The sequence below is a fragment of the Lutjanus erythropterus genome, chromosome 17 (assembly GCF_056507025.1).
Source record: "Lutjanus erythropterus isolate fLutEry1 chromosome 17, fLutEry1.hap2, whole genome shotgun sequence".
Taxonomy (NCBI): domain Eukaryota; kingdom Metazoa; phylum Chordata; class Actinopteri; order Lutjaniformes; family Lutjanidae; genus Lutjanus; species Lutjanus erythropterus.
The window spans coordinates 36,520,750-36,547,025 of NC_139333.1; the positions used below are offsets into that span (position 1 = coordinate 36,520,750).

General features: G+C 41.5%; 1 protein-coding gene and 1 long non-coding RNA gene across 3 annotated transcripts in view; both read left to right on the top strand.

Moving 5' to 3' along the window:
- Positions 1–14,160, top strand: part of rbfox3a (RNA binding fox-1 homolog 3a) — a 290,125-nt gene extending 275,965 nt beyond the window's left edge. The window contains exon 12 of the mRNA XM_084740224.1: positions 13,301–14,160. Within this exon, the coding sequence (XP_084596350.1) occupies positions 13,301–13,573 (273 nt within the window). The 3' untranslated portion in view covers positions 13,574–14,160. The remainder of the gene's footprint in view (positions 1–13,300) is intronic.
- A 1,908-nt stretch (positions 14,161–16,068) lies between these two features.
- LOC146312537 (uncharacterized) lies at positions 16,069–23,484 on the top strand. 2 transcript variants are annotated; one of them, XR_014772191.1, is made up of 3 exons: positions 16,069–16,323; positions 22,034–22,093; positions 23,100–23,484. It is a non-coding gene; the product is annotated as an uncharacterized LOC146312537 (long non-coding RNA). The 2 variants fall into 2 exon arrangements; XR_014772192.1 differs by having other exon boundaries at positions 22,034–22,087.
- Positions 23,485–26,276: the final 2,792 nt, after the last annotated feature.

Here is a 26,276-nt window from a genome sequence, read left to right on the forward strand (position 1 = left end):
TTATCTGGCATGAGAACATTGGTGCTCATCAGCAGATTCGTGGGTCAAGGAACACCATGAGCCAGACACAGAGCCTGGGCACAGAGAAGGGCTGCTCACAGTGCAACCCCCTGACCTCCACAGCAGCCAGGACATGACGAGGCTGCTCACACTGCAGCCCCTGTGACTGCAGCAGAGAGTGTTCCAGCCCCCAGGCCTCTCAGGAGTGGGGGACTCACACACCTAATGTTAGCCACACAGTGACAGTGATGTCACACATCTAATATGAAGTGATTAAAAGTGATTAAAGAAACCAAAATAAAAACGTGAAGTTGATATTCAGCTTAAAAATGCCCCTTTCACAAAAATGTTGTTTTTACCATTTTTTTGTCTGAAAAGTAGATTTTTTGATGCAACATACCAACATTCAAGTGCTTATTAAGAATGAACGAAGCTAGAACAAAACAGTTCTATGTGTCTGAAACTATTAGATCTGTTCTTTCTATATATTCCTGGTTAAAATATTCATAGAACTGAACATTTGGTGGACCCACCCCATAAAAAGAATTTTATTAAAGATGCTGGCTGGCAACTTAAAAAAAAAAAAAAATAGTTTTAATAGTTAAAGGCAATCGGATACTTTGGTGTTAGATGGTTTAGAGTATTGGTTCCCAATCCGATGTCCGAGAATGTAAAAGAATTTAATTTATTTACATTTCTGACAGTGAAGCTTTGGAATTAATCTATTGTCATTTGGTGTGTGTATGTGCACTTGAATGCATGCATGCATGTGTGCTTTACTTTGGGTACGAGTAAGGGGAGCTCTGAGGAAAAAAGGTTGGGAACCACTGGTTTAGAAGAGCCCTGATGACTCCAAAACGGATCCTGTAGGTTTCCACAGAATTAAGCTTGGCTTGACACTCTTAACTCTAACCCACATAAATGAAACAATCCACCGGACCACTCGTAAAGTTTTAACAGTTTACTTAAACAAAAACAAAACAGTTGGTACGGAAAAAATTGTAAAAGTGTACAAAGTATCCATCAAGCATGCATCACATCCAAGCAAAAATCAGCAACCAGAGGAAAAAAGGGAAAGGTCAAAATCAAGTGTAGCTCCACTCTGCATTACAAATATCACATAAGTTACATTTTTATCCATTTTAAACAATCCAGTTGCATTGTAAATAATTAACTTGAATGATAAATAATGTACATATGACATTAATAGACCCATAAATATTCATTTTGATCCCTTCTAAACCAATTACCTTATATTACTGTTATTTTAGCTGTTTTTAAGTTAAATTTTAATAAAATTAATGTTAAATTTGAAATATTTATTACTTACTTTTTAAACCAAATACCAATTAATAATTTAGGCTCCTACAGATCTTGATAGACTACACTACTGCTGTTCATTGATAATTACTTTCACTTAATATTTACACATTTAATAGTTAAAACTCATAATTGTACACATTATTGTATCTATTGTTACATATATTTTCATTGCAGTTTGTATGTTTGGTATTTTGATATTTGTTATTTTATAATGTCAGGCACAGTTCTAGAGGGGACAACAAAGAATTTCACTAAATAATTTGTGGAGTTTGAAACATGTGGGCATTAACCAGGCAGGGGCCTAAAAAGATTCTAAGATGTCCACTGACTCCTGGTCAATCACCTTTGACCTCTTCCCAGTAGATGTTGTTGATGGTTTTGGCAGGGATTCATGGACAGCTGTTGTTGTCTCTTTCTAGTGTTCATTCAGTCCCTTCACATTCAGCCTCCTTGCTGTTCCATTGATGCATTGTTACCCACAGCTGTGACATGTGATGTCATAATGATACAACACACCACTGTTACTCTCAGACATCCTGTCTTTAGGGTGTACCAGCAGAGATCAAAGTAATCTACCAAGAGTCAGTGGATGGTGGGACGGAGTCATTATTAGCAACTGGTGTGACACACCTGAGGGACTCCAGGAGAGGAACCCAGAAGATGTTGAGGTCTTCTGTGCCACCTCAAACCTTCAAGGATGAATTGTTTAATTTATTTTTGACTGTGTAACATTTTGGTCAAAAAACACCTGCCCACATGAAAAGATATAAAACAACCTTTACATGGGTGGACATTGCATGCATAAAGAGTACAGTCATGCAGCTACAGTTCCCCCAAGCCAAGGAAGCAGAACACACTCTTCAACAGGAACAAGGTACGGTATGCAAGTTAGTTCAGTTATCATTTATCAATCCATGAATCGAAATGTGATCTTTGCATTAGACCATCTAGTTACTGTTAGGAGCAGTACAGCCACTGTGCAGTGCCCCAGGACCAACTCCAGCTAGGCATGTTGTGTCTGCGATACTGTTTCGATATGTCCCCTGCATAGCTTTATGCCCCACCAGGAGTGTTTCAGAGGCAGCTTGAAGTGACACACTGGGCTTGTCAAGTGACCTGTAATCCCGACAGTGGTTGTATGAGATGCACCAATGTTTTGGCGTAGTATAAAGAGGAAAACATCTGTACATGGAGGAGGTAGATGGCTCAAACAGGCACATGACTTTCACCCAGGAGACTGGAATACATGTTCCATGTGAAACCATAATTCATCATGTGTCTTTCATCTTGCAAGTAGCTTCAGTGACATCTCATGACATACATGACGTAATGTAGTTATTGTAATCCCAAACATGGCCTTATCCCACCAAATAAGTTTTTGTGTCATTTCACAGTGTTCAGCACATGCGAAAAGAGCTCTATGGCTGCTTTGGATACAGCCACTAAATGGTACCTTGCGCTTCAGCGTCAAACACTCAGGAGTGGTGACACATAAGCAGTATGTGCCAAGTTGGGATCAGAACAGTGTTGCATTCCTGTGTCTGACTTCCTGCCCCTCTCGATCTGCTCTGTGCAGCTTGACACAGCGTCCATCAAAAATAGACTTATGATGGGAATACTGCTCAAGCAGTGGTAAGCTTTCTATTTTTTGACATTCATTAGATAATAGTATGAGGAGCAGAGTGAAGTGCTGCTTCTAGAACACACTGTGGCGCTTCTGGTGAAATCACAAGCCTGGTGTAGAATGGCCACAATCAGCAGCTACAATCTAGTCTAATGTTTTGTCATGCAACAATGCTGAGTAATGTATCACTGTTCATGTTGGAAACCAGAAGTCCAACATATAAGAAGCATTTAGTATAGTCACACACACAGTGTTGACATGTGGGTGAGAGTTTACACTGTCCTCCTTTGTGGCCCGTGGCCTTGCTCACTGTTGGCTGTGAGGAATAGCTCTATTTACCACTGGTCATCTATCTCAGTCACATTCACTCACCTACACACAGACATTTTCTCATGCATGCACTCACACAAATACACACCTGGCCTGAAGACAGGCAGCCAGCTTGGCCAGCAGGTATTTAAAATGGAGGAATGCAATCAGGGTGGGATGCCAGATAGTGTTTACAACACTATCCACTTCCACTACCGTCTTCTTCTTCCTCTCCTCCTCCATTGCTATTTACTGCCCTTGTAGACTTTCCACTTTTCTCTTTCACACACACACACACACACACACACACACACACACACACCCTCCCTCTCTCTGTCTCTCTCTCTCCATATATATATATATATGTAGCCTTAATATAATAAATGACCTGGGATGTGTAGTGGGGTAAGAAAATGAAATGTGGACACACAATACTCCTAGTATTGTTCTGATTGTTTCATTGAAACAAAGTGACAAATGTAAACTACGAGCAAAGAGAGAAGTGAACGTGGAAGCTTCTTTCTTACTTTAGGAGCTTGGTTACCAACACCCCAAAGACTCCTGTTGGGTTTTATATTTGTATTGAATGCTTCATTAAAAATGTGCACCAAGGACCTGTGGACAAAGTCTAAAACATATGTATATATGTTTGCTTTACGAGTGCAGCAGTAGTCATATTGATCATTGGTGTCAGAGTATAGTTCATGTAAAATTTAAAGTGTACAAGGTTGAGGAGCTGGTTCCATTGACACTGCTCTACCAGACCATGTCAGATACTTCTATTCTAAATTCTTCTTCACATTCCATGCTGATCTTATCTACTGACTCCTTTGAAGGGAGATTATTATATTTGATATGTTTGAAATGATGTTCTGTTACACCAGGATTTGTAAAATACTATCTAGGCCAGAGGCTTATGAAGGTGGGAAAGGTTGGACTCCAGGTTTGGATGAAAAGACAGACTTTTGATTGTTACAGCTGCAATACCAAAAAAAATGTGGCAGGTGATTCAAAACATCACAGACTACAAAAGCAGGTGTGCCCCCCAGATAAGCAAAACACATTTTATGCTAGCTTTGATCTCCTCAACAAAGAGTCAGCTGTAAAGTCTACTCTTCTTCCAGAGCACCTGTCACTGTTAGTATCCACACAGGATGTAAGAAAAGCACTATCAAGAATGAATATGAGGAAAGCTGCTGAGCCTGATAACATCCCTGGCCATGGCTAAAAACATGTGCCAACCAGCTAGTTGATGTCATTACTGACAGTTGTAACATATCACTTCTCTAGTTCCCACCTGCTATAAGACAGCCATCTTCGTCCTTGTGACTAAATAGTCTGCAGTTTTGTGTCGAAATGACTACTGTCCTGTAGCACTAAACCCCATTCTGACGAAGTGCTCACTTCGTGCGAAGTGCAAAGTCCCACTTCATCTTCACACACCTTGCATTCAACACAATCTCCCCTGTGACGCTGATTGGCAAACTTAACACTACAATTGGAAACCGTATTTCCTCATGGGCAGACCCCAGATGGTATGGATTGGTGGTCTAATATCCATTCTAATGTAATGCTCAACACCAGAGCTGTGTGCTCAGCCTCCCCCTGTTCACACTGTATCCACCCACACTGTAACCCCTAACATGAATGTCACCACCATCATCGGCCAGATTTACATCAGTGAGACTTCATATCGGGAGGAAATCAACAGTCTTGCACAATGATGCACAAGGAAAAACCTACTGCCCAATAAAACCAGTTTCTTAACTGAATGTTAATTTCACCAAGTGGGAGGCAAAGACACACAGCCTCTGTCTACATCAGTAGAGCTAAGGTGGAGCAGGTGAAAAGTATGTGCTTTTGTACTGATTTTGGTGGCGAGTGAGAGCTTTTTTTTCTTTGAGGGTCTGTGCTATTTGGCGTGGATTGGCTGCCCTCCTGAAGCTGACTCATTAAGCTTCTAGGCCTTCAAGGTAGTCAAGGAAGTCAAGGGTTGCTGGTTGACAGTAGTGCTGAAGTCCTCCTGATCCTCTCGTTTTAAGTAACTGTGTGTTGAGATTTGTGAGCCTAGACAGCTGTGGTATACACCGATCAGGCATAACATGCCTAATATTGTGTTGGTCCCCCTTTTGCTACCGAAACAACCCTGACCCATCAAGGTATGGACTCCACTAGACCCCTGAAGGTGTGCTGTGGTATCTGGCACCAAGATGTTAGCAGCAGATCCTTTAAGTCCTGTAAGTTGCGAGGTGAGGCCTCCATGGATCGGACTTGTTTGTCCAGCACATCCCACAGATGCGCGACTGGATTGAGATCTGGGGAATTTGGAGGCCAAGTCAACACCTCAAACTCATTGTTGTGCTCCTCAACCATTCTTGAACCATTTTTGCTTTGTGGCACGGTACATTATCCTGCTGAAAGAGGCCACAGCCATCAGGGAATACCGTTTCCATGAAAGGGTGTACATGGTCTGCAACAATGCGTGGTACGTGTCAAAGTAACATTCACATGGATGGCAGGACCCAAGGTTGCCCAAAGCATCACACTGCCTCCACCGGCTTGCCTTCTTCCCATAGTGCATCCTGGTGCCATGTGTTCCCCAGGTAAGCAACGCACACACACCTGGCCGTTCACGTGATGTAAAAGAAAACATGATTCATCAGACCAGGCCACCTTCTTCCATTGTTCCATGGTCCAGTTCTGACACTCACATGCCCATTGTTGGTGCTTTCAGCAGTGCACAAGGGTCAGCATGGGCATCCTGACTGGTCTGCAGCTAAAACAGGAAGAAAGTCTGTCAGACTGAAGGAGCAGAATCTGAAAATTGTCTTCATGTGTCTCAGTGTCCTGCTGCTGTTCAAGTCACAAATGCCAAGCAGGTGAACATGTTAGCAAGCAGCACGCAGCTAGTGGTGGTGTTAAAAGATCAAGTGATATCACTGTTTATTCCAGTTTGGCCCATTTAAACGTGTTGGATATTATGGACATTTATACAACAGTGGATTCTATGTGATGTCTGCTGGACTGGATTCAAGGTGACAGCTGATGATGGGAAGCTGTTTGTGATTCATCATTAGTGATGACAAAGATTTATTATAAATGCTGCTTATCTGGCTTTTTTCAGCGTTGTTGCTGTTTGTGTTGCAGACTGTAGTGTCTGCTGGTTACTGTAGTAACAGCAGGACATGTAGTTTGTTGTCATGTGTAGTTGATCATGTAGTTTGTTTGTGTTGGCTTATGTTATCTGGCTGTGTGGCTGTATGTGCAGCCAACATTACTGAGTGCCAAAATATGTATTTTCCTTCTGTCATTGGTTGCTGCCTTGCTAGTTTAATCTGCCTCACTTTTCATCCATTATCTGACAGAGATTTAAACACATTTGATCAAATCATTGTTTTTTTAAATGGCCAATCAGTTGCCGTGATGCTTAAACATCAGTAGGTGACTATTTAACAAACCCTGCAGCTGTCTGTGGTGCTGAAATATCACCTCATTTCTCCATCCTCAATATCATTCATTTCATTTCTGACATTGTGACTGCCATTCATCTGAAATATTAGCAAGGTACAGTTTATGCATAGGCAGTGGTGGACAAAGTACTCAACACCAGTACTTGAGTCAAAGTATAGATACTCCTGGTCAAATATTACTCAACCACAAGTGAAAGTTTCTCAGTCAAAATTTTACTTGAGTTAAAGTACTAGAGTACTTGCTTTTAAAAATACTTAAGTATTCAAAAGTACATGTTTTTAAAAACACTTAAGTATCCAAAAGTACAAATTACAAAGTATATTTTCTAATATCAATACATGCTGTATTGTTTTCACAATGCATTTACAGAAGCTTGTAACTCTCTGAAACCACCTGATGATGCACTGACCTGCTTGTAGAGTCACTCTGCTACACAAAACCTGTAGAAACACCTATAAAAACTTCAGCATAGAAATAATTCAAAAACAAAAAGGACAGCTATTATCAATTTCTGATGTAAATGTATTAAAATCACATCATAAAATTAGATTGTAGCCAACTGTAAGGAGTTCTCCAAGTCTGTTAAATAACTGAGATTTCTTTCTGTCTTCAGGAGCAGTATATACATGAATTATGTGGTATTTTTCACCCCAATCAAAACAATGCAACTTTAAAAGCTACCTGGAATAATTAATAATTATAATAACATCTTGAGATTTCATTTTGTCTTTCTCCTGCTGTCACCCTTACCTCTTGTTGTTTTAATGAAAGAAAGAGAGTTTGCTTGTGCTTGTTAGTGCGCCTGGACGTATTTCTGCTTTTACATCAGTCCCATTTGAGAGGAGCTACTGTGATTGGTTTCTTTCTGTGAGGAACACAGCATGTGACCAATTGCATTTTAGAAAAGAAAAAACAGCAACAGCTGACTTCAACGATGTGCTTAGTCGAACAGTAACAACAACCTTCCTAGAAATGTAGTGAAGTCAAAAGTACAATATTTGTCTTTGAAATGTAGTGGAGTGAAAGTCAGAAGTTTCCAAAGAAACAAATACTCAAGTAAAGTACAGATACTCAAAAAATGTACTTAAGTACAGTACTCAAGTAAATGTACTTCATTACTGTCCACCATTGTGCATAGGGAAAAAATGCACTTTGTGTTTTCGTCACATTTTGGATGTATTGTGTTATTAATAGTTGGGGTTTGGGCACAGTCTGGTGCTGAAGTCTTTCACCATTGCACATGAAAGACATTTTTTTCATTGCCTTGTGGTCAGGTGCATTAAGACTATAGCTATTTTGTTGAATATTCTGTTGTCCAAATTCAATGAAAAACTGCATTTACATTTAATGTGCTGTGTGCCATATCTGCTAGCTAACACCTAGCACTGGTAGAGAAAGAATCCTGACACTGTCAATCGGGCAAAACAACCCATTTTACTGTATGAAATTTTATTTTGGTTCTCTTTTGTAAAATTAGAACCACAGTGTATGTAGCCGGCATTCCATCTCCTCGTCGAGGAGACTGAGCAGATCAGCGAGTCTGAAAGTGAAGCTTGGCTAGCAAGCATCATCCAGGGTCCTAGTTCACTAGCTGTAGAAAGCCTTTGCCTCCTCTGGCATGTAGAGCTTTTGGGTGTCCCCTCCAAGAGAGACTTGCAGATGGGCTGCAGAGCAGAGCAGTACTTTTTCGGACAGTGTTCAACATATCAATTAATAAATTATGCTTGGTTTTAAATCTTTCGGAGTGTTTTCTTATTGTTAGACTAGTCGAATAGTTTAAATTAATTTGTGTTTAATCAACAGGGAAATTAGTCGCCAAGAACATCCCTATTTGACCAATAGATTATTGGATGGATGGAAATGTCTTCTCTTATACTGAACCCTGTTTGGACTGTTCCACAATGCATTGCCTAATTAATAAGCCCTCAGCTTGACCTTCTTCAGGGGTAGGCCCATGAGCTGAAGTCATAGAGGTCATTGTTTCCAGCTTGCCAGCAATTGTAGATTGTGTCATTATCAATAAAGCTTTTTTCTCTATATTTTGGGTTACTCATTTTGTACCCGTTGAAATGAAAGGCTTACACTCATTATTCCTTTTATTCTTAGTTGTAAAAGATACTTTTAAAGTAGGTTAGAACCAAGTTAGGTTGGAGCTCTGTAACTCTAACCCTATGTCTTACTTCAGCATGACCACAACTAGAAGTCCATCATAAGAATGTAGTGCTTAGGATAAATAAATAAAGCAAGAATAATAAAAATTCAAACTCAATGAAAACACATTAGGGGTGAACTATTTAAAAAAAATATCTAGTTGCAATTATTTTGACTGATATTGCAATTGTGATATGATTTGTGATAATAGAGGTAATGATAATTTTTACATCATTATTTTATTTTGATTGAAAAACTTTTGGTAGGAATCTTTACTAAATAACGATCTTTTATAGTCTGAAGAATCTGATTTGTAGGACAGGACATGCCAGGACATGCTCTACCTCATGGCATTCATAATTTCAAAGTTTTTTGACACACATTTTGCCTTGCCATATTGTGATTTCGATAAAAATTCAATTAATTGTGCAGCCCTGAAACACATCCAAAAAACATTTATATTTTGTATTGATGATTAGAGTTCAGAACTGCAGGTTCTGTTACAGATGTTGATCTTAAGCCTTGATATTATAAAAAAAAAAAAAACATTTCTCTCATGCCTTTACAGTGTGTATATATACTGGTAATGCAATACTAGCTCAGGCCATTTTAGCCTTTTTAACAGTATCTCCTGTTCGAAATCTCTTCTCACTGATCTCAGTGAAAGAAATCATTCTCTTTCTTTCACACAATCTCTCTCTCTCACACACACACATACACACAAACAGTGCCTTTACCCATCTCAGTGCTCCAGTGAAGAGCCTTTGGTTTGAGGTAAAAGCCTGTATGTGTCTGGTTGTGATGGAAATATGCGGGTGATTTTACATTGGAGCTGTATTCAACAGTGTGTGTGTGTAAGAACTTAATCGCCCTGGTGCGCTGGGATAGCTCCCTGCCCTTGGCATGTGTTTGACAAGAGCTCAATGTGTAAATCCATTAATTACCACCATTCACACCAGCACTGCAGTCACTGCAGCTGAATCTACAAGACTGGGAGTTCTGGGAGCAGCACTGAAAGTATAGGGGGCAAGGTTGGGTGCACTTGTGCAGGTTGAGCTGGTGAGTTCATAAGGAATTGAAAGGATAGCATCTGGGCAGACAGCACCCCTCAACAGGCCAGAGGAAAGGCCTCAAATGCTACAAGTTGCCTTGTAAGCAGCTGAACACTTTCTGTCTCATTGTCTTGTGCTTCCTGTCTGTTCATTCACACACACACAAACACACACACACACTCAGAGTTCAGTCATTTATTTGAGTGCGATTAGGCTCCTAAGAGGAAGAGCCTCAGTGGCAGACAGATTCATTTCACCAAATGAGCCCTTATTGTTCTGGGCCACACTGAAGCAGAGCTATCTGTCTGTCTGTCTGTCTGTCTGTCTGTCTGTGTGTGTGTGTGTGTGTGTGTGTGTGTGTGTGTGTGTGTGTGTGTGTGTGTGTGTGTGTGTGTGTGTGTGCGTCTGTGTCTGTCTGTCTGTCTGTCTGTCTGTGTGTGGGAGATGGGGGTGGGTGTCTGGCTGTGGTCACATCACTGCTTAACACACTCGACTGAGCTCTGATGAAGCAGGTCCCTGGAGCACACACAGACACACACACACACACACACACACACACACACACACACAGCCGCAATTTAATTTACACTCTGAACACAAACCATATCACAGTAATTCATGTATACAGATACCCAAAATCATTACATTTGTCTGTATTGAGTATATATGCTAGGATTGGCCAACCCGTTCTCAACCCAACTCATCAATTACATTCAAGCCCACAAAGTACCCTTTAATGCAGTTTGAGAAGGTTCTGGTACAAAACTAGGTTTAGGTTTAGTTGAAGGCATTTGTTGGGGTTACAATAACTACATTACGTACATCATGGAACATCAGTGAAGCAACTCTGCATGATGAAAATGATCAATAATTATTAAGAGATCCACCAGTTCCAATTTTCTTGGCCGATTTGATCAGATGTAGCAGATGTAAACAAACCAAAGACTGATGTGATGCAAGAGTTTGCTGTAGTAAACCTTTGCAAAAGCAGAAGTTAAACAAGTCTGGATGAGAAAATGTTTGAGGAGACAAATCAACAAAGGTTGTTTATTCATCAGTCAGAAGAGGAGGTGAGATTTTAATTATCAGTTTGTGAGCAGTAGTCTGCTGCTGGCTAACAGCCTGAAAAGCTAGAAAGTTTATCGCTGTTTGGTGTCACCATTAGCAGCTCGGCTGTTCTGTCTCCTTGTAAACTGTGTGTCTTCTCTTTGTCCTGTTCTTGGACTCTGTCGCTAACACCGACTTCATGTAAGCATGTGTCTGAGTGTGTGTAGCTGTATTCAGTGCTGTTGTGGCTGTGACGTTCAGTGTGTCTGCTGTGCACATGACTTGACCATCATGCAGAGCATGTGTGAGCATGTGTATGAATTTGACCGGCACAGAATCGGATAGGTGATGCTGACTAGCCAATTGCTACATCCCTAATAATCATTGATATCAACCAATATAAAATTTAACTATCGTGATTGTTTTTTCAATTATATCGCCCAGGACCTTAAACTCCACCTCCTCCAGACACAGACTTGTCTCTCTTTTTACTGTGTCGAAAGTCCAGTGTATCTCATGCAACCAAGATGGTTTTACATTTAAGTCTGTTAAGTCAACTGAAAATTGACACTAACAGGCACTGTGTGTGTCTGTATCGGTCGTCAAGGGCTGTGACAAAACATAGGTATTTGACGAGTTGAGAATGAGAACAGGCAGGGGCTGGATCCCAGCACCCCTCTTGTGTGAAGCAGAGTGCACCCTGGACAGGTCACCTACGGTCACAGGGCTCTGTGATGTTTATAATCAAACCTACAGGCTTTCCCACTGGCCTAACCTGCACAAGGAAGCTGGAGCATGCAGACTCACTCACACCTGTCAGACACTAAAGTGTTGTATTCATCCATTTGACAGCTGTATACAATGGTTGTTTGACAAGGTTATATACACAGTGGCATGTAAGAAAACTGTACTGCATTCAGTCCTTTACATCCTCAGTCATAAAAGTATTGAATCATAATTACTGGAATTGTATCCATTGCTATTATAGTCCATATTCAGACACTTCCACCTGACACACCTTCTGGTCTTTTAGTGGCAGTTTCGGTCAACGATCGCTTACAAAGCATAAGTAGAAGAACTTTATACATGTTCAAGAGTCTACATGTCAAATTTCATACTTATACATAAACATTTGTATGTCTAATTATGATACAAAAGTGATGGTGATAAGAAAAAGCAATAAGAACACTTAAATCATGCTTTGGCGACACTCCTCCCCATTGAAAGTGTTTCCATTTTTTCAGCTTACTGCTTAGACCCTACATTTATATGAGTGCATATCGTAGCTAGTTTTACACTGCTTTGTATAGCTAATGAAAATGTAGGATGATTTGTGACACTCTCTGTAGTCGAGTCGAAGAGAGGCACAAATGTTGGCTGTCTAAGAAAAAACTTGTCACAGCGGGATAGACGAACAAAGGAGCACAGAGAGAAATGCAGCTGTTTTTTAAGATGTTTAAAACATGACTGTACACAAAAATTTCACACAAAATTGTCAAATTAGCTATTCAGATGTCTTATATATTGTTTATAAGCTAGGCCAAATCAAGTATATTCATGTACCCAAATTTTATACAAGATGAAAATATTGTGTGTGTGTGTGTGTGTGTGTGTGTGTGTGTGTGTGTGTGTGTGTGTGTGTGTGTGTGTGTGTGTGTGTTTGTGTGCGTGTGTGTGTTTGTGTGTGTGTGTGTGTGTGAGACAGAGAGAGAGAGAGAGAGTAGAGGATATTATAATGGGGAAATATTGGTTATATATCTCCAATGTAATATGCTATGTTATGTGTAGGTTTAATCAAAATTCAGTGTTTTTGACACTAAATCTGCTCTTGTAAGGTTTGTGTTTTTAGCTGAAAAGATCAAGAGCAGAAAAAGAAAGTCGGAGAGGGCAAGAGAGGAGAAAACAGTGGAGAGAATACAGACAGCAAGAAGGACAGAAAAGAGGGCAAGACGAGGTAGGAAAGAGACAGGAAGAAGACAGAAGAGGGAGATTGAATATGAAAGGTAGGTTGTGTGTGTGTGTGTGTGTGTGTGTGTGTGTGTGTGTGTGTGTGTGTGTGTGTGTGTGTGTGTGTGTGTGTGTGTGTGTGTGTGTGCGAGAGAGAGAGTTTCTTTTTTTATTTCCTTTGTAGATGCATCAAGATGGTTAAAGAGATGGTGGATATAGAAACTGTAATGCTGCTTTGATAAATAGTAAAATTATTTTTGTCTATGCATGTAGTAAAAATATTTTTTGTCTATGCATGTGGCTGATGTAGCATGAAATGTACCTAAACCAATGTCTGAATTTTATTATGACAGAAGAAACTGATATGCATTTTCAGATGCCTAACATCCGGCAGTTGCGGAAGAGGGAGAGGAAGATGAGGAAGTGGACCCTGGAGGCCATGGAACAGGCAGTTCAGGAGGTTGAAGCAGGCAGACTCTCTCTGGGGCAGGCAGCTGTGAGGTTTGGGGTCCCAAAGTCCAGCCTGAGTGAGTCAGTGGAAGGGTTGCCTCTGGCTGTGCTAATGTCCAGAGGCAACTTTTCACTCCTGAAAATGAGAATTCCTTGGTGGAGTACTGTTTGTATTCTGCCAGTCATGGGTTTCCACTGACAGAGTTTCAGGTCCTGGCCCACACCCTGGCCACATACAACCATCGCCACCCACATGTAAAGAAGACCGTACTTGGCCAGACATGGTGGATAAACTTCCGGGAACGGCACTGTCATTGCCTCACAGCACGAACCCCAGACATCATTGACCATAGGAGGGCATCCTGTGCCAAGATGGGGCCCACTGAAGACTACTTCAGGCTCCTAAACACCACCCTGGAGGAGCACAGGTTGAGGGAGAAACCCCGACAACAGAGACGGGATTCCAGCTGGAGTAGGCAAGGAAGCAGGTCATCGTACCCCAGGGGACTAAAAACACCTACTGGCCAGCCCAGGGAAGCAGGGATTCATTCTCCTGTGCCTGCCAGCACACACATCTCACATCCTTCAGCCTCTGGCTGTGATTTTCTTCAGACCCTTGAGGCAGACTTCACTGGTGTTACAGGAGATCTGTCAGCAGTAACCCACTCCTTCTTGGTTTTCAAGAAGCCTCTACCCTTTGGACCTTGCAGCCATTGACTGGTCACGGTTCATGCTGCCTGGGCTGCAGCATGGGACCTCCTCACTACCTCTGCCAACCACATCGGAATCTTCTGGGCCAGGCCTGGCGTTGTGTGTGTGTGTGTGTGTGTGTGTGTGTGTGTATGTGTGTGTGTGTGTGTGTGTGTGTTGTGGCAGGTTATCTGGAGCCCCATGGCTGCATCGTTATTCACTGCTGCCATTACAATGGCCAATGGGAGGTCAAAACGCCAACCATCTTCAGAGTGAATGTTGTTCAATTTCTCTAGCCCCACGTCCTGGCCGGCTGAGTTCAATTATCCAATCAGCAACCCCGCCAAATGAATTGCTGGACGTGACGTCTCACCTGGCCACCTGGGATTTGTAGGCTTTTGCCTTTTTTCCATCACAGCAGTCATAAGCATAAACACAGCAACTCCTGTCCACAATCGGCTCCACACACAGAACAGAAGGACAAACCCTGGCCATCTGTAACACATGGTAGTGACATTAGCCATCATAATGGGAAATGTCTAAGCTTTGCCTCTTATTTATACAGCTTCAAGCCCTCATTATTACATGAATTTTTAAATGATTTTCCCTGATTATTTGTCTTTTACAAAAAATACTACTATATGTTACTACTATATATACATATATATATATATATATATATATATATATATATATATATATATATATATATATATATATATATATGTATATATATATATATATAATCAATCAATTCGTGAATCGTGATTAATTGCATGAGTGTCTGTAGTTAATCGCAATCAATCACAAATATATGTACCTTAAAAGGGATATTTTTCAAGTGTTTAAAGTGTAATTCATATTTAACTTTATTAAATCAATTACATTAACCAAAAACAAAGGCAAATATTGTCCAGAAACCCTCAAAGGCATTTTTTGGCATAAAAACTATGCTCAAATGATAACATGACAAACCTGATAAAAAGGTTTATCAGACAAAGATGAGCATACTGGCCTGCTCAATTTAGCATTAAGGCCAAACCGTACTAAAAATGAACACACTCACTCTCTTCCCCCTCTCCTCTCCACAGCTTGTCTCTTGTCCCTCGCTGTTATGATCAAGCAGCATGAAGTAATTAAGTAGTTAAAAGTACACAAATTGGACTGGTAGTATATAAACACAGATGTGAGGGTATCACGAGATTTCATATATCTCGTGTCGCGCTGCTTGGGTGAAAGTACACTTCTGTGATTTTTTACTCCAAGTCCAATTAGTGAATTTTTAAATACTTAATTACTTCATGCTAATTGATCACAACAGTGAGGGAGGAAAGATGCACTGCAGAGAGGAGGGAGGGAGGGGGAGCGTGTGTGTGAAGAGCCGACTGATATAAAAACTTTACTGATGATGAATCCTGATGGTACTGTGGTTTAAACACTACAGATTAAAATATCTGTTGCTCTAAAGGCCAAACTAACAGATGCTCCTCTCCTCCACAAAATGTTTGTCACTGCGCTGCATTATTGTAAGTCATGATGAACAGTCCAGACTCTGTCTCTCCTCTTCATCTCCTCAGTGTGTCAGTGTGCAGTGTGCTGTCTGCTGTGGTCTAAAACATCCTCGCTGATGTAAACGATGTAAAACATGAATATTGCACACTGTTTCATCATTATATAGACTGAGCTGAATAAGGGTGTGTCATAGTCTGCCTTTCCCTTCATTCCTCATGTGTCAGCTGTTTCCCCCTCCCCTTTGTTTCTTATGGTTCCTTGTTTGTCTCTCTCTCTGTGTCTGTGTGTCTGGGCGTGGCTCATCAGCTCTGCTGCAATCAACTCCTGCTACCAATCTGCCTGCTCACCTGAAAACCATCCACCAATCAACTCCAGCAGTACAAATACTCCAGCTCTGCAGTCCAGTCTCTGCCAGATCGTTCAGTCTGCCTTGCAGTACTGACCATGGCCTACCTGTTACTGATTGTTTTTTCCTCGTGTGGATTTCTTGTCTGTTTTCTGTTTCAGCTCGACACTCACTGGGAACCCATTCGCCTGCCACCTCAGCCTGCCATCTGTCTCTAGCCTTGCCCTGCCTGCCTGCCTCTGATCCATTCACTGGTACTCGTTTGCCTGCCTACCCTGTTTCTCCTGAGAGTTCTGCATTCACCCAAGACATCCATTCCTGTTTGTTTGACAATAAAGCCACCTAAAACTGCTGTCTGGGTCTCGCTTTTGGGTCCAGTTCTCTCCATTGGACACAACAGGGTGAGGATTTTTTGCCTCAGAGGACAATATTTTATTAAAGAAATAAACTATTATTAATAATGATAATACTGAATAAATAAATAAATGCATAAACATAGCAACCTTTTCCTAAAATACAACTGGTTCTGTGGTGTTTGAATTTTAAATCTGAAGTCTGCAGTGTGCTATAGATGCTTCTATTGCATTTTGGCCTAAATCTGGGGACCCCAGTCCACCTTGACATACTGGCCCCTGCAACTTTTTCAGGTTTAACCTGGGTCGTTTATTTTTCCATAGGAATTAGTTGCATAGCCTGTCAAACTGCAAAGGAATCTTCATCTGCAGTACATGTACAAGATAATTAAATGTTTAGTACATTGAGGACAGAAGGGACCATCATTCAGTATCAGTCTTAAATTTATCTAAGAGGGGCTCAAAATTAACATGGATCAGATCTGTCAACAATGGGGGAAATAGGATGCCTAGGTATTTGATAGCTGACCGTGGCCAAGTGGAGTGGCCCATATAGCTTGCTATGCTTGCTACAAAAATGCAAAAGGTTGAAAGAGAACACAACCCATTAATTTGGTTTTATCAGTTAAATATTTTTACATTCAAACCAACTTAATTTCAGTCCTGACTTCTTAAAGGACAATCAGATTCTCCTTAATTAAGCTATTAACCGTACAGGTAGGTGGAATACTGCAATGGCAATACTGCCTGATGCACCTCCTCCGGTGCCCTTAGGTTGGCTGGCTGCAGGGTCATCAGCCGGTACCACCGATCTCCGACGTTTTGCCCGGAACGTCTCCTGGTGGCGGGGCAGTGACAGGGACGTCTCCCTGCCACCCCCTACAGCCAGCCCTTGTGCTAAGTGCTACCCCAGCACTGGTCCTTCTTTCACACCGAGAGCCAAAAGCTGCTCTTCTAAGCTTCTTCAGCCAGATCTTTCAGGGCCTTCCTCTGGTTTGCTCCAGTTACTCCCACGTCCCTCATGAGGCGAGCAGCTGATGTTCCCACAAAGCCACAGCATCCAACCTCGACTGGGTATATGATGGTTTTCCAGCTGCCTTCCTCACTGCATGGTCGGTGGATTCCCTCATTTCCAGCACCAACCTGGACTTCTCCTGCTTATAGCCCATGCTTGTGGACTGCAGGGGCAGTTGAAGCGTGTTCTTTCCAAAAAGGCCTGTGTCTGAGAGGCATTGCAGCAAACCCAGCCACTTCCAGATGAAAGAGCTGGCCGTTCCATCCATTCTGCCTACCATGGATAAGGGGATCTTGCAGTTTTAGTGGCGACATCCTCTGGTAGAGTGTGGTGTGATAGCACCACACCTTGTATTTTCCTGGAAGTTGGCTTTGATCAATCCCTGTTAAGCCTTCTGAAAGCTGTTTCATGACACTTCTCCCTGCATGCTTGTCAGAAAGCTCTGCCATATATTGCCTTCCCAAGCTTTTGATGGGCTGCTCATCCAGCAGAGGAATATTTTCGCCACCCACGACAAAGATGATACTGTCGTTCCTGACCCCTTTCCTGAGTGAGAGGCTTCGGGACTTGGCAGGTTTGATCTTCATCCTTGCCCATGACACCAGCTCATCCATCCATTTTAGCATCCTCGATGTCGGAAGGAGGTTAGTGACGTCATCAATAAAGAGGGGGTAGTTTCTGGCCTGATGGCAGTCTGACTCCTCCAACCGTCTGTTTTGCACCAATGAGGATTACCTCGAAGTCTATCACAAATAGGATGGGACATATTGAGCATCCCATGGCGATGCCTAACTCCAGTTGCTGCCATTCAGTCATGAAATCCTGGAGGGCAAAGCACATTTGTAGGTCCTTGAAATAATTTGAGACCAGGTTCCTGATTATATCAGGCATGTGGAAGAAATCAGTGGCAAAGTTGATGAACTGATGTGGCACAGATCTATACGCATTCGCAAGGTCAAGCCAGACAATGTGCAGGTCACTCTTATTGCACTTTGCCCATTGTATCTGCTTCCAGTTTACTGATGAATGCTCCACACACCCTGAGAAGCCAGGGATCCTGGCCTTCTGGCAGCTGGTGTCCACATAGTCGTTCAAGCAAGGACCGAGAAGAAGATTTTTCTTTCGACATTTAGCAAAGCAATGCTTCTGAATTGGCTGATCTCTCTGGAGTCTTTTTCCTTGGGGATGAACACTGCTACAGCTCTGTGCCACTCCACTGGGATGCACTGCTTTTTCCAGACAGCTTGCATTAACACCCAGAGCCGCTTTAATACTGCCAGGCAATTCTTGTAGAGCTTATAGGGTATGCCATTGGGACCTGGGGTCTCTGACTTCACTGAGCTTGGGGGGGGGGGGGTGTTAAACTGGGACACAGGTGGGGCTGGTCAGGGCACGTACCCTGGAGACCCTAGAGGCTCATTCCTTGCTGGGTCACTGTACTGCCTCTTGATGTGAGCTTCCATTTCCTCTCTGGCAATCTCAAGCCTCCCACTTTTTGCTTCCTCCAGCAGCTGCCTGGCATACTTGAAGGGGTTCTTGAAGAAGCCGGCCTTTTCCTTCTCCTTCCTCTTCCTGCACCTGCATAAGCGCTCTGCCCTCCGCAGGCTGGCCAGCCTCTGCTTGATCTCCTCCCACAGCACTTTGAGGCCTTCCCTCTCCAATGGTGTTGCCTTTCTCCAGCTCTTCCTGAGTTGACGACGCTGATACACCAGCTGATCAATCTCTCTTTCGCACCTCCCTCTCTGCCTTGGTACAGTGGAAATCTTGATGGTATTGGCTTTATACTCCTGGTAGAGAATGTCTCCAAGTATGTTAAGCCTTGCTTCCATACTCCCTCGCAGAGACCTCTCCAATATCTCGCAGAGATCTGTGTCCAGTTTCATTCACACTGATGCCTCGCTGGCCTTAGGCCACTTTATTTTATCCCTCTTAGCTGGTGCGCTTCTCTGTGTGCTTCTCGGCTCTGGTCTTTCAGGACAATTACATAATAAATGCTCCAGGTAATCTTCAGCCTTTAAATTATGTTTAATATCCAAAGAAGTTAGGAGATGAGAGACAACAGGCCACATGCAAGTACTGCTTGTACAGACAGATTTGTTCTTAAGTGGCGCGTACGTGTGATTTAAGAGAACTTGTGGGATTCACCAGTATTTATTATTGTATTTTGAATGTTCCCGACCTGTTGTAGAGTCATGTGCTGGTATACAAACTGAAGACATTTTGAGTTTGAAAAAGAAATTACACTTCATATTTATGTTGGAATTATTCTGTTAGACTTCATTTCAAATTATAATATAATTGTAAATTTACATATTAAGCCTGTTGTCCCTCATTCAGTAATCCATTGTTACCTGCTGTCAGGTATTTTGGCTGTATACTGTATCTGCTCATGCAGGTTTATGAAGTCTCTCTCCAGGCAAACATGCTGACTTATTCTGTCCTCTGTCTTCCGTGATGAAAACTTCCCCTTAAACCTCCCCTCTTGCTGCAATCATTGATTGCCCCTTACTGTGGCTGTGGCAAGTCATGTTTATGTCTTAAGTCATTTTCATATCGAGACATGTCCTCTTTTTTTTCAGTGACAGTCCGACCCTCTGGTTACACGGCAATAACAGCACTCACTTCCCCTGTTTCTTTGCTTGAGTAGATCTTTTAATATCACTGCCGACACTGTTAAAATTACAGATTTTCCTTTATGGATCTCTGGCAGCAGGATGTCAAACTCTTTTGACTTTTTTGTCTCTGATGCCATTTTCATGAATGAACACTTCCTGACATATGGATCAGGAAGTACAGCATATTATATGGTATTATTGGGGCATTAATTATGCTAATGTACAAGTCTCATGCATGTGCACTCAAATACACACAGATGGATAATTAAAATGGTTTTCTGAAGTTATGAGCTTTTGTTGAATCTGATGTGGCATGTCTGTATGAGGCCTTTGTACAAAAAAGTAAGAGAAATTTAAGACAAGAATATGAAAATGACATGAAAAAGACATCCACCACTGTACTTGAGAGGGTAAAAGAGGTAGTTGAACCAGATTCATCTAAACCTGCTCAACGAATCAGCTCATTTCTCAGCCTGGTGTCACTCCAAGCTCACCAATAAATTGTCACGGGCCCTCAACAACTCATACAGAGGCAGACGGTACTCATTCGCAGCTGAAAGAGTATAAATGGGTCAGAATTTCACCCAGGAGACAGGGGTTCATGTCCCATGTGAAACCAAAACATCATAAAAAGTTAGGCACATAACGTTACATGCACAACGTAACTTTGGTCACATGTCACCTGAGTGACTTAGGTGCGTCACGTGACTTTTGCATTGTGAGTTGCTTCAAACCTAACCTAACACAGTTGTGATAAACCCAATGTCCATGTTTTTATTCTACCCCTAACCAAGTAGTTTTTTGTGCCTAAACCTAACCAAACTGCATTATTCACATGTTAAAAACAGCTTTCTGACCGCATTAGATACTGCAGCTAAAGGGTACCTTCTGCTTCAGTATTAGACACTGTGGGGCAAAGACAAGTCGTTGCTCTGCTTTAGTTTGAAATCTTGTTTCAGCTAGAGAGAACATCCATGGCATCATACCATGGCATATCATGGAGCCACTTTTTAGAAAAAAAGCCCTTTTCTGCTCTAGTTTCTTTGCAGGTGGTCGAACATTCTACATTATGGGTTGACAAGAAACACATGTGGATGACAAATGACTGTAAAGTAGCAAAGACATTTTTTGAAACAACTGATGTCCTACAAGTCTAACTAAATAAAATGTATAGAAACACAGTGAGTGACTCCCCAACACTATGTTCCTGCAGTATAGGAGGCAGCAGTTTCAGACCACAGTTGTAGGACCGCATTTCTAGGACTCTTGTTTTTCACCACCTAGTGATTTGAATGGCTGCAAAAGTGGAAACAAGACAATATTTCATCCAGATACTTTGTTTTAGTTTTTAAGGTTTATTCCAGCCAAATACTACTTTGTTTCACAACTTATAGTTCTAAAGCACCATTCAACCAAAATACCACTGCCTAACAATTTAAACAGTAGTGTTAAATGCTTATTTCATCCAAATACTTTGTTATAGTTTTAAAGGTTTATTCCACCCAAATTCTTTCTCTCCAAGTACCTATTGTTTAAAGGTTTATTCCACCAATATACTACTGTCTAACAATTTATAATTTATTTACAGATTATTCCAACCAAATACTAATGTATCACAACTTATAGTTTTAAAGGTTTATTCCACACAAATAATATTTTCTTTCCAAGTGCCTATACTTTAAAGGTTCATTCCACCAAAACACTGCTGCCTAATGACTTATAGTTTTAAAGACTTATTCCACCCATTTCAGTGAGAGAAAGCAGCAAAGATTGGAGCAAGATTATAATTAAATCAACCATCATACGATTCACATTGTTTTCTTGTCTGGGTGTAGGCAATGGGCAACAAAGTATATTCCCCAAAATGTTGGAAGGAGGACAAAGACACATCTCACTCATTTTTGAAGCCCTATATTGGCTCCAGCATGAACCACTAAAGCAACATGTAGGTGTCAGACAGCACACACAGAGACAGTGGTGGCCTCAAGAGACAGAACATTGTCAGTGTGCTACCTGTGCTGTACAGCATGATTAATGACAGCATTAAGAACATTAATTACCTCACTGATTAGAAAATGCGCTTGTTTCCTTGCCAACATTTACAGTGCATTCTCTCTTTTTCTCACAGCCCCAAATGACCAACTCTCTGAAGATGATGCAGAAAGCATATGAGTATCTGCACGTGAGTGTGAGTTTGCTGTGCTTAGCATGTTTATTCAGTTAATTATTTAGAGTTAATTAAGTTGGAATCCTTGGCCGTTAAGGCAGAACAGAAGCATCTGCTGCAAAGAAAAAGAGCAACGAGCAAGGGGAGGAAAACACTCCTCTTTCTTTCTACTTTCATGCGTACTCACACACACACAAAGACACACAGGGCAGCATCCTGAATCGTTTAATTACAAAAGAGGACAACAGGGAGGATCAGTGTTAGAGGAGGAAAAAACGGCAAAGCCGAAGACACAGATAAATCTTTTAACGTCTCGATTAATGAAGTACACAGGGAGGCAGGAGGGGAGAGAGCAGCCCAAAACGACATCGACATCTGGCCTCGGCCTGCATTAAAAGCCTATTTTGCTGTTTTAACACCCATAAAATAGGCGCTGAAACAGGCCGTAAGTGGCGTCAACCCCATGTTACACCTCCCAACTGTGTACTTCTCCTCTTTTTCTACCCCCAACAGACAACTCAGTGTGTGCATTTGTACTCTAATAACAACAACACAGACAATAAATGCTTTATAGTGTCCAGGTCACTGGAGAGATCATCCCACCTCACATTGTTTCATTGCTTCCACTGCAGCAAAGAAGCCTCTGATTTGTTAAATTTAAAAATGTTATAAATCTGAACAGAAAACCCTGTTCACTTCTTAAAAGCTGCTTCGTTAAAACATAGTATACATTCTTCAGAAGTTCTTCACCAAACTTAATAACCCAAAACTATTTAATGTATTTCCTCAAATAAAAGAAGTATTCAATTAGATAATGGCCAGGGTGCAAACAAATAAACAAATAAAGTACAGCCCCAAAAACAGGCCAAGAATAAACAAGAATAAAACAAAAGAATAAACAGCAGGTGCCGTCTCTATAATGTGTATACCATTTAAGCATAATATATGTTACCATCGTGACACCTGCGCATGCAACATTTTGTTGTTTTTTCACCTTTCTTACTTAAGCATGAATTATTTGTGACAGAAATACACTCATCAACTGAAGCACAGGGGGTGGACCTGGACATGATCTCTCACATGTCATCCTCTGACCATCCTGGCAGACCAGCAGGATGAAATGTCACCTAAAGCAATGTGATTGGCCCTGGAGGAGAGGGAAGAGAGCCAGTGGTAACAATCCATCAATCTGGACCAACATTCAATATCAATATATTGACACCATGATCAACAATCCAGTATCATCAATGCAAAGTGAAACATAGATCCACATAATCATTTTTAAGATACAGCTTTATTTTTATGTTGCTATGGCACTGATTCTGTCCAGGCAGCCAAGAAAAAGACAATGAGGGATAAATCAGCTGCATGGAAATATTTTGGATTTCAGAGAAAAGAGAGGTCAACAGACAAAGCACATGCTGTACACAAACAATGCTGTTTTGTGATACTCAGGATCAATACTTGTCAACTTGTCGCTCTCGCTGTGACAATATTATAGCTTCTCTGTTTCATCAGTCTTAGTAACAAATAACATAGTTTTCTGTCTGTTATGATAATGTCATTGCATTTCGTATAATACATTTTTCAGCAGCAGTGTTTTGTGGTAAAGACATTGTAGATATTGAATAAAATCACTGCAAGTTAAACTTCGTCCATCTGGGTCTTTACTTATATGAATAGCTTGTATCAAAGTTGGAGATGTATTGAACAAATCACCACCAGATGACTGTTGAGTTACAACACTCCCTTTGTGCAAGTCCCACTTTAGTGAATATTTGGTGGTTGTGCTGATAACTATTAAGTTCAATGTGACCCTCAGAAAAAGGGAAGAAAATAGGGTGGTCAGAGTCATACATTTGACTACCATGTTGAGCACCAGCTCAAATCACACACTCCAATGAAGGGAACTTCTGTACAGCCTAGGGATAGGAATTGATAAGATTTTATTGATACCAATGTCCTTATCGATTCTGCTTATTGATCCAATTCTTTATCAATTCCCCTGTATTTTCTGTATGGGAATAAGTAAGCCTATTATTGTAATTATTATCACTGTCAATGTGCAGTACTGGAATCTGACAGAGAGGCAGTACTACGCTGCCAACGGGCACGTAGCCTCCATAGCCTGCCCTGAAGGAGAAGTATTTAATTCTCATGGACATCCACCAATTTTAAAAGCCACCAGCGCCACCATCCACAGAAAGCTGTACATCAGCAGCAGCAGGAGCCACCGGTAAACCACAGACAGGAAATACTTCAGGTGAAACTGCAGGTGTAACACTTAATATAACACATAATCAGAGCCGGTCGGCCCTGTACGCTCAATACACAAGTCACACAGGGCCCTGTGAGGTACACAAGGTCTCCGCCTCCCCCTCGTGTCAAAGCTTGTGTCAATGTTTACATCTTTAATGAGAAGAGGAAGCAGAACAAAAAAAAGAAGACAAAATAACATCCTGAGAGTGAACAGTGTCAACAGTAATCAGGTAAACTTGTGTTTCCTCCTCTACAAGTTTGATAGCATTCATGCACAGTGACGTCAAGTTGATGCTCCTCCTTCTGTGTGTCTGATGTTAGCTGTGCTGCGGTCTGTCTGTCTGTCTGTCTGTCTGTCTGTCTGATGTTAGCTGTGCTTCTGTCTGTCTGTCTGATGTTAGCTGAGCTGCGGTCTGTCTGTCTGTCTGTCTGTCTGTCTGATGTTAGCTGAGCTGCGGTCTGTCTGTCTGTCTGATGTTAGCTGTGCTTCTGTCTGTCTGTCTGATGTTAGCTGAGCTGCGGTCTGTCTGTCTGTCTGATGTTAGCTGTGCTGCGGTCTGTCTGTCTGTCTGCCTGTCTGTCTGATGTTAGCTGAGCTGCGGTCTGTCTGTCTGTCTGATGTTAGCTGAGCTGCGGTCTGTCTGTCTGTCTGTCTGTCCGTCCGTCTGGATTAATATTATTGATTTAATGTTAGTGCTGTTTATTGTTGTAGATGTTTAAGGTTGAGCTCATTTTAGCTACTTTAGGCCACTGTGGCTAATTTAGTCTACAGCAATGCATCATGGTCTATAAGACCATTTAATGTCTAGCATCACTGTGCCGTGTCCAGAAAGCAGCCACCTTTCAGCTATGTGGATTAAAAAGTTCAGTATTTGCCTCTGGGATGTAGTATAGAAACATAATGTTGGATAATTGGTTGATTGACTGTTTTTGGGAGTTTTTCACCATCTGTGAGGCTTGTTTAATTATCATGGCTTCAGACTTGTAATGTTTACATGTGCTGCAAATACAGTAGGTGTACTCAAGATAAGCCAGGCCCGTGCAAAATCAGTCACCAACAGTCACTAGAGTTCTGTCCAACTTCATCCGGACTTGCTCTGACATCTCACACGTGGACAAGGATAAGCTAACAAGATCAAAGCAGCAGCAGTTTTTACACCTAGGAACAGAGTTGCTCTCCACCAACTGCAAGTGCCTGACTGTCACCTGATCTTAATTTTGACAGCAAACACCATGTGTTGCATAAAATACAAATTTTCTGTGTAACTATAATATTAAGCGCTGGATTTATTAGTCTTATGTTGTACATTGAAGTTTTAATCTGTTAACGATATTTTGTGGCTGCCAATAATAAAGGCTACACATATGACTTATCAAACGAACATTTACAAAGTGCTTTACAAGGCAGATAAAAGAACAGAAGATCATGTGACAGTAGGAGGATCTCTTCTATTTCAACTTCAATCAGTGATCAAGAACTCACTTTATTTCTTCAGCTATGAACATGGTCTGCAGACTACATATAGCCTACAGGTGATCTAATAGGATCTTAGTGTCTCTTCCTGTTTATTCTCTGAAGTCTGCTGGAAAGTGTCTGACTTAACTGCAGCTTTTTGACACCGCCTCCTGCTGCAGCTGCCTGATTCTCATCTCCTTTCCAGAGGAGGCACAGTTCATCTTGAACAAGCCTAATTCTGAGACACAGCCCTCATTTGCATATACCCATGATACATTGCTGAGAGTTTAATTGTACTATTTTATGTTCCACTACACAAATGTTGTGTTTTGTTGCTGTTGTTATTGTACAGTTGTTAGTTGTTATTTTTGTTTGGCATACTGTAACCTACCTTGACATCTACTTTGCAGAGCACACTCTGGGGGATCTACTCCACCATCACTGTCACTATTTGAATGGACAAGTCGGTCATCTGTTGGTAAAGATAGA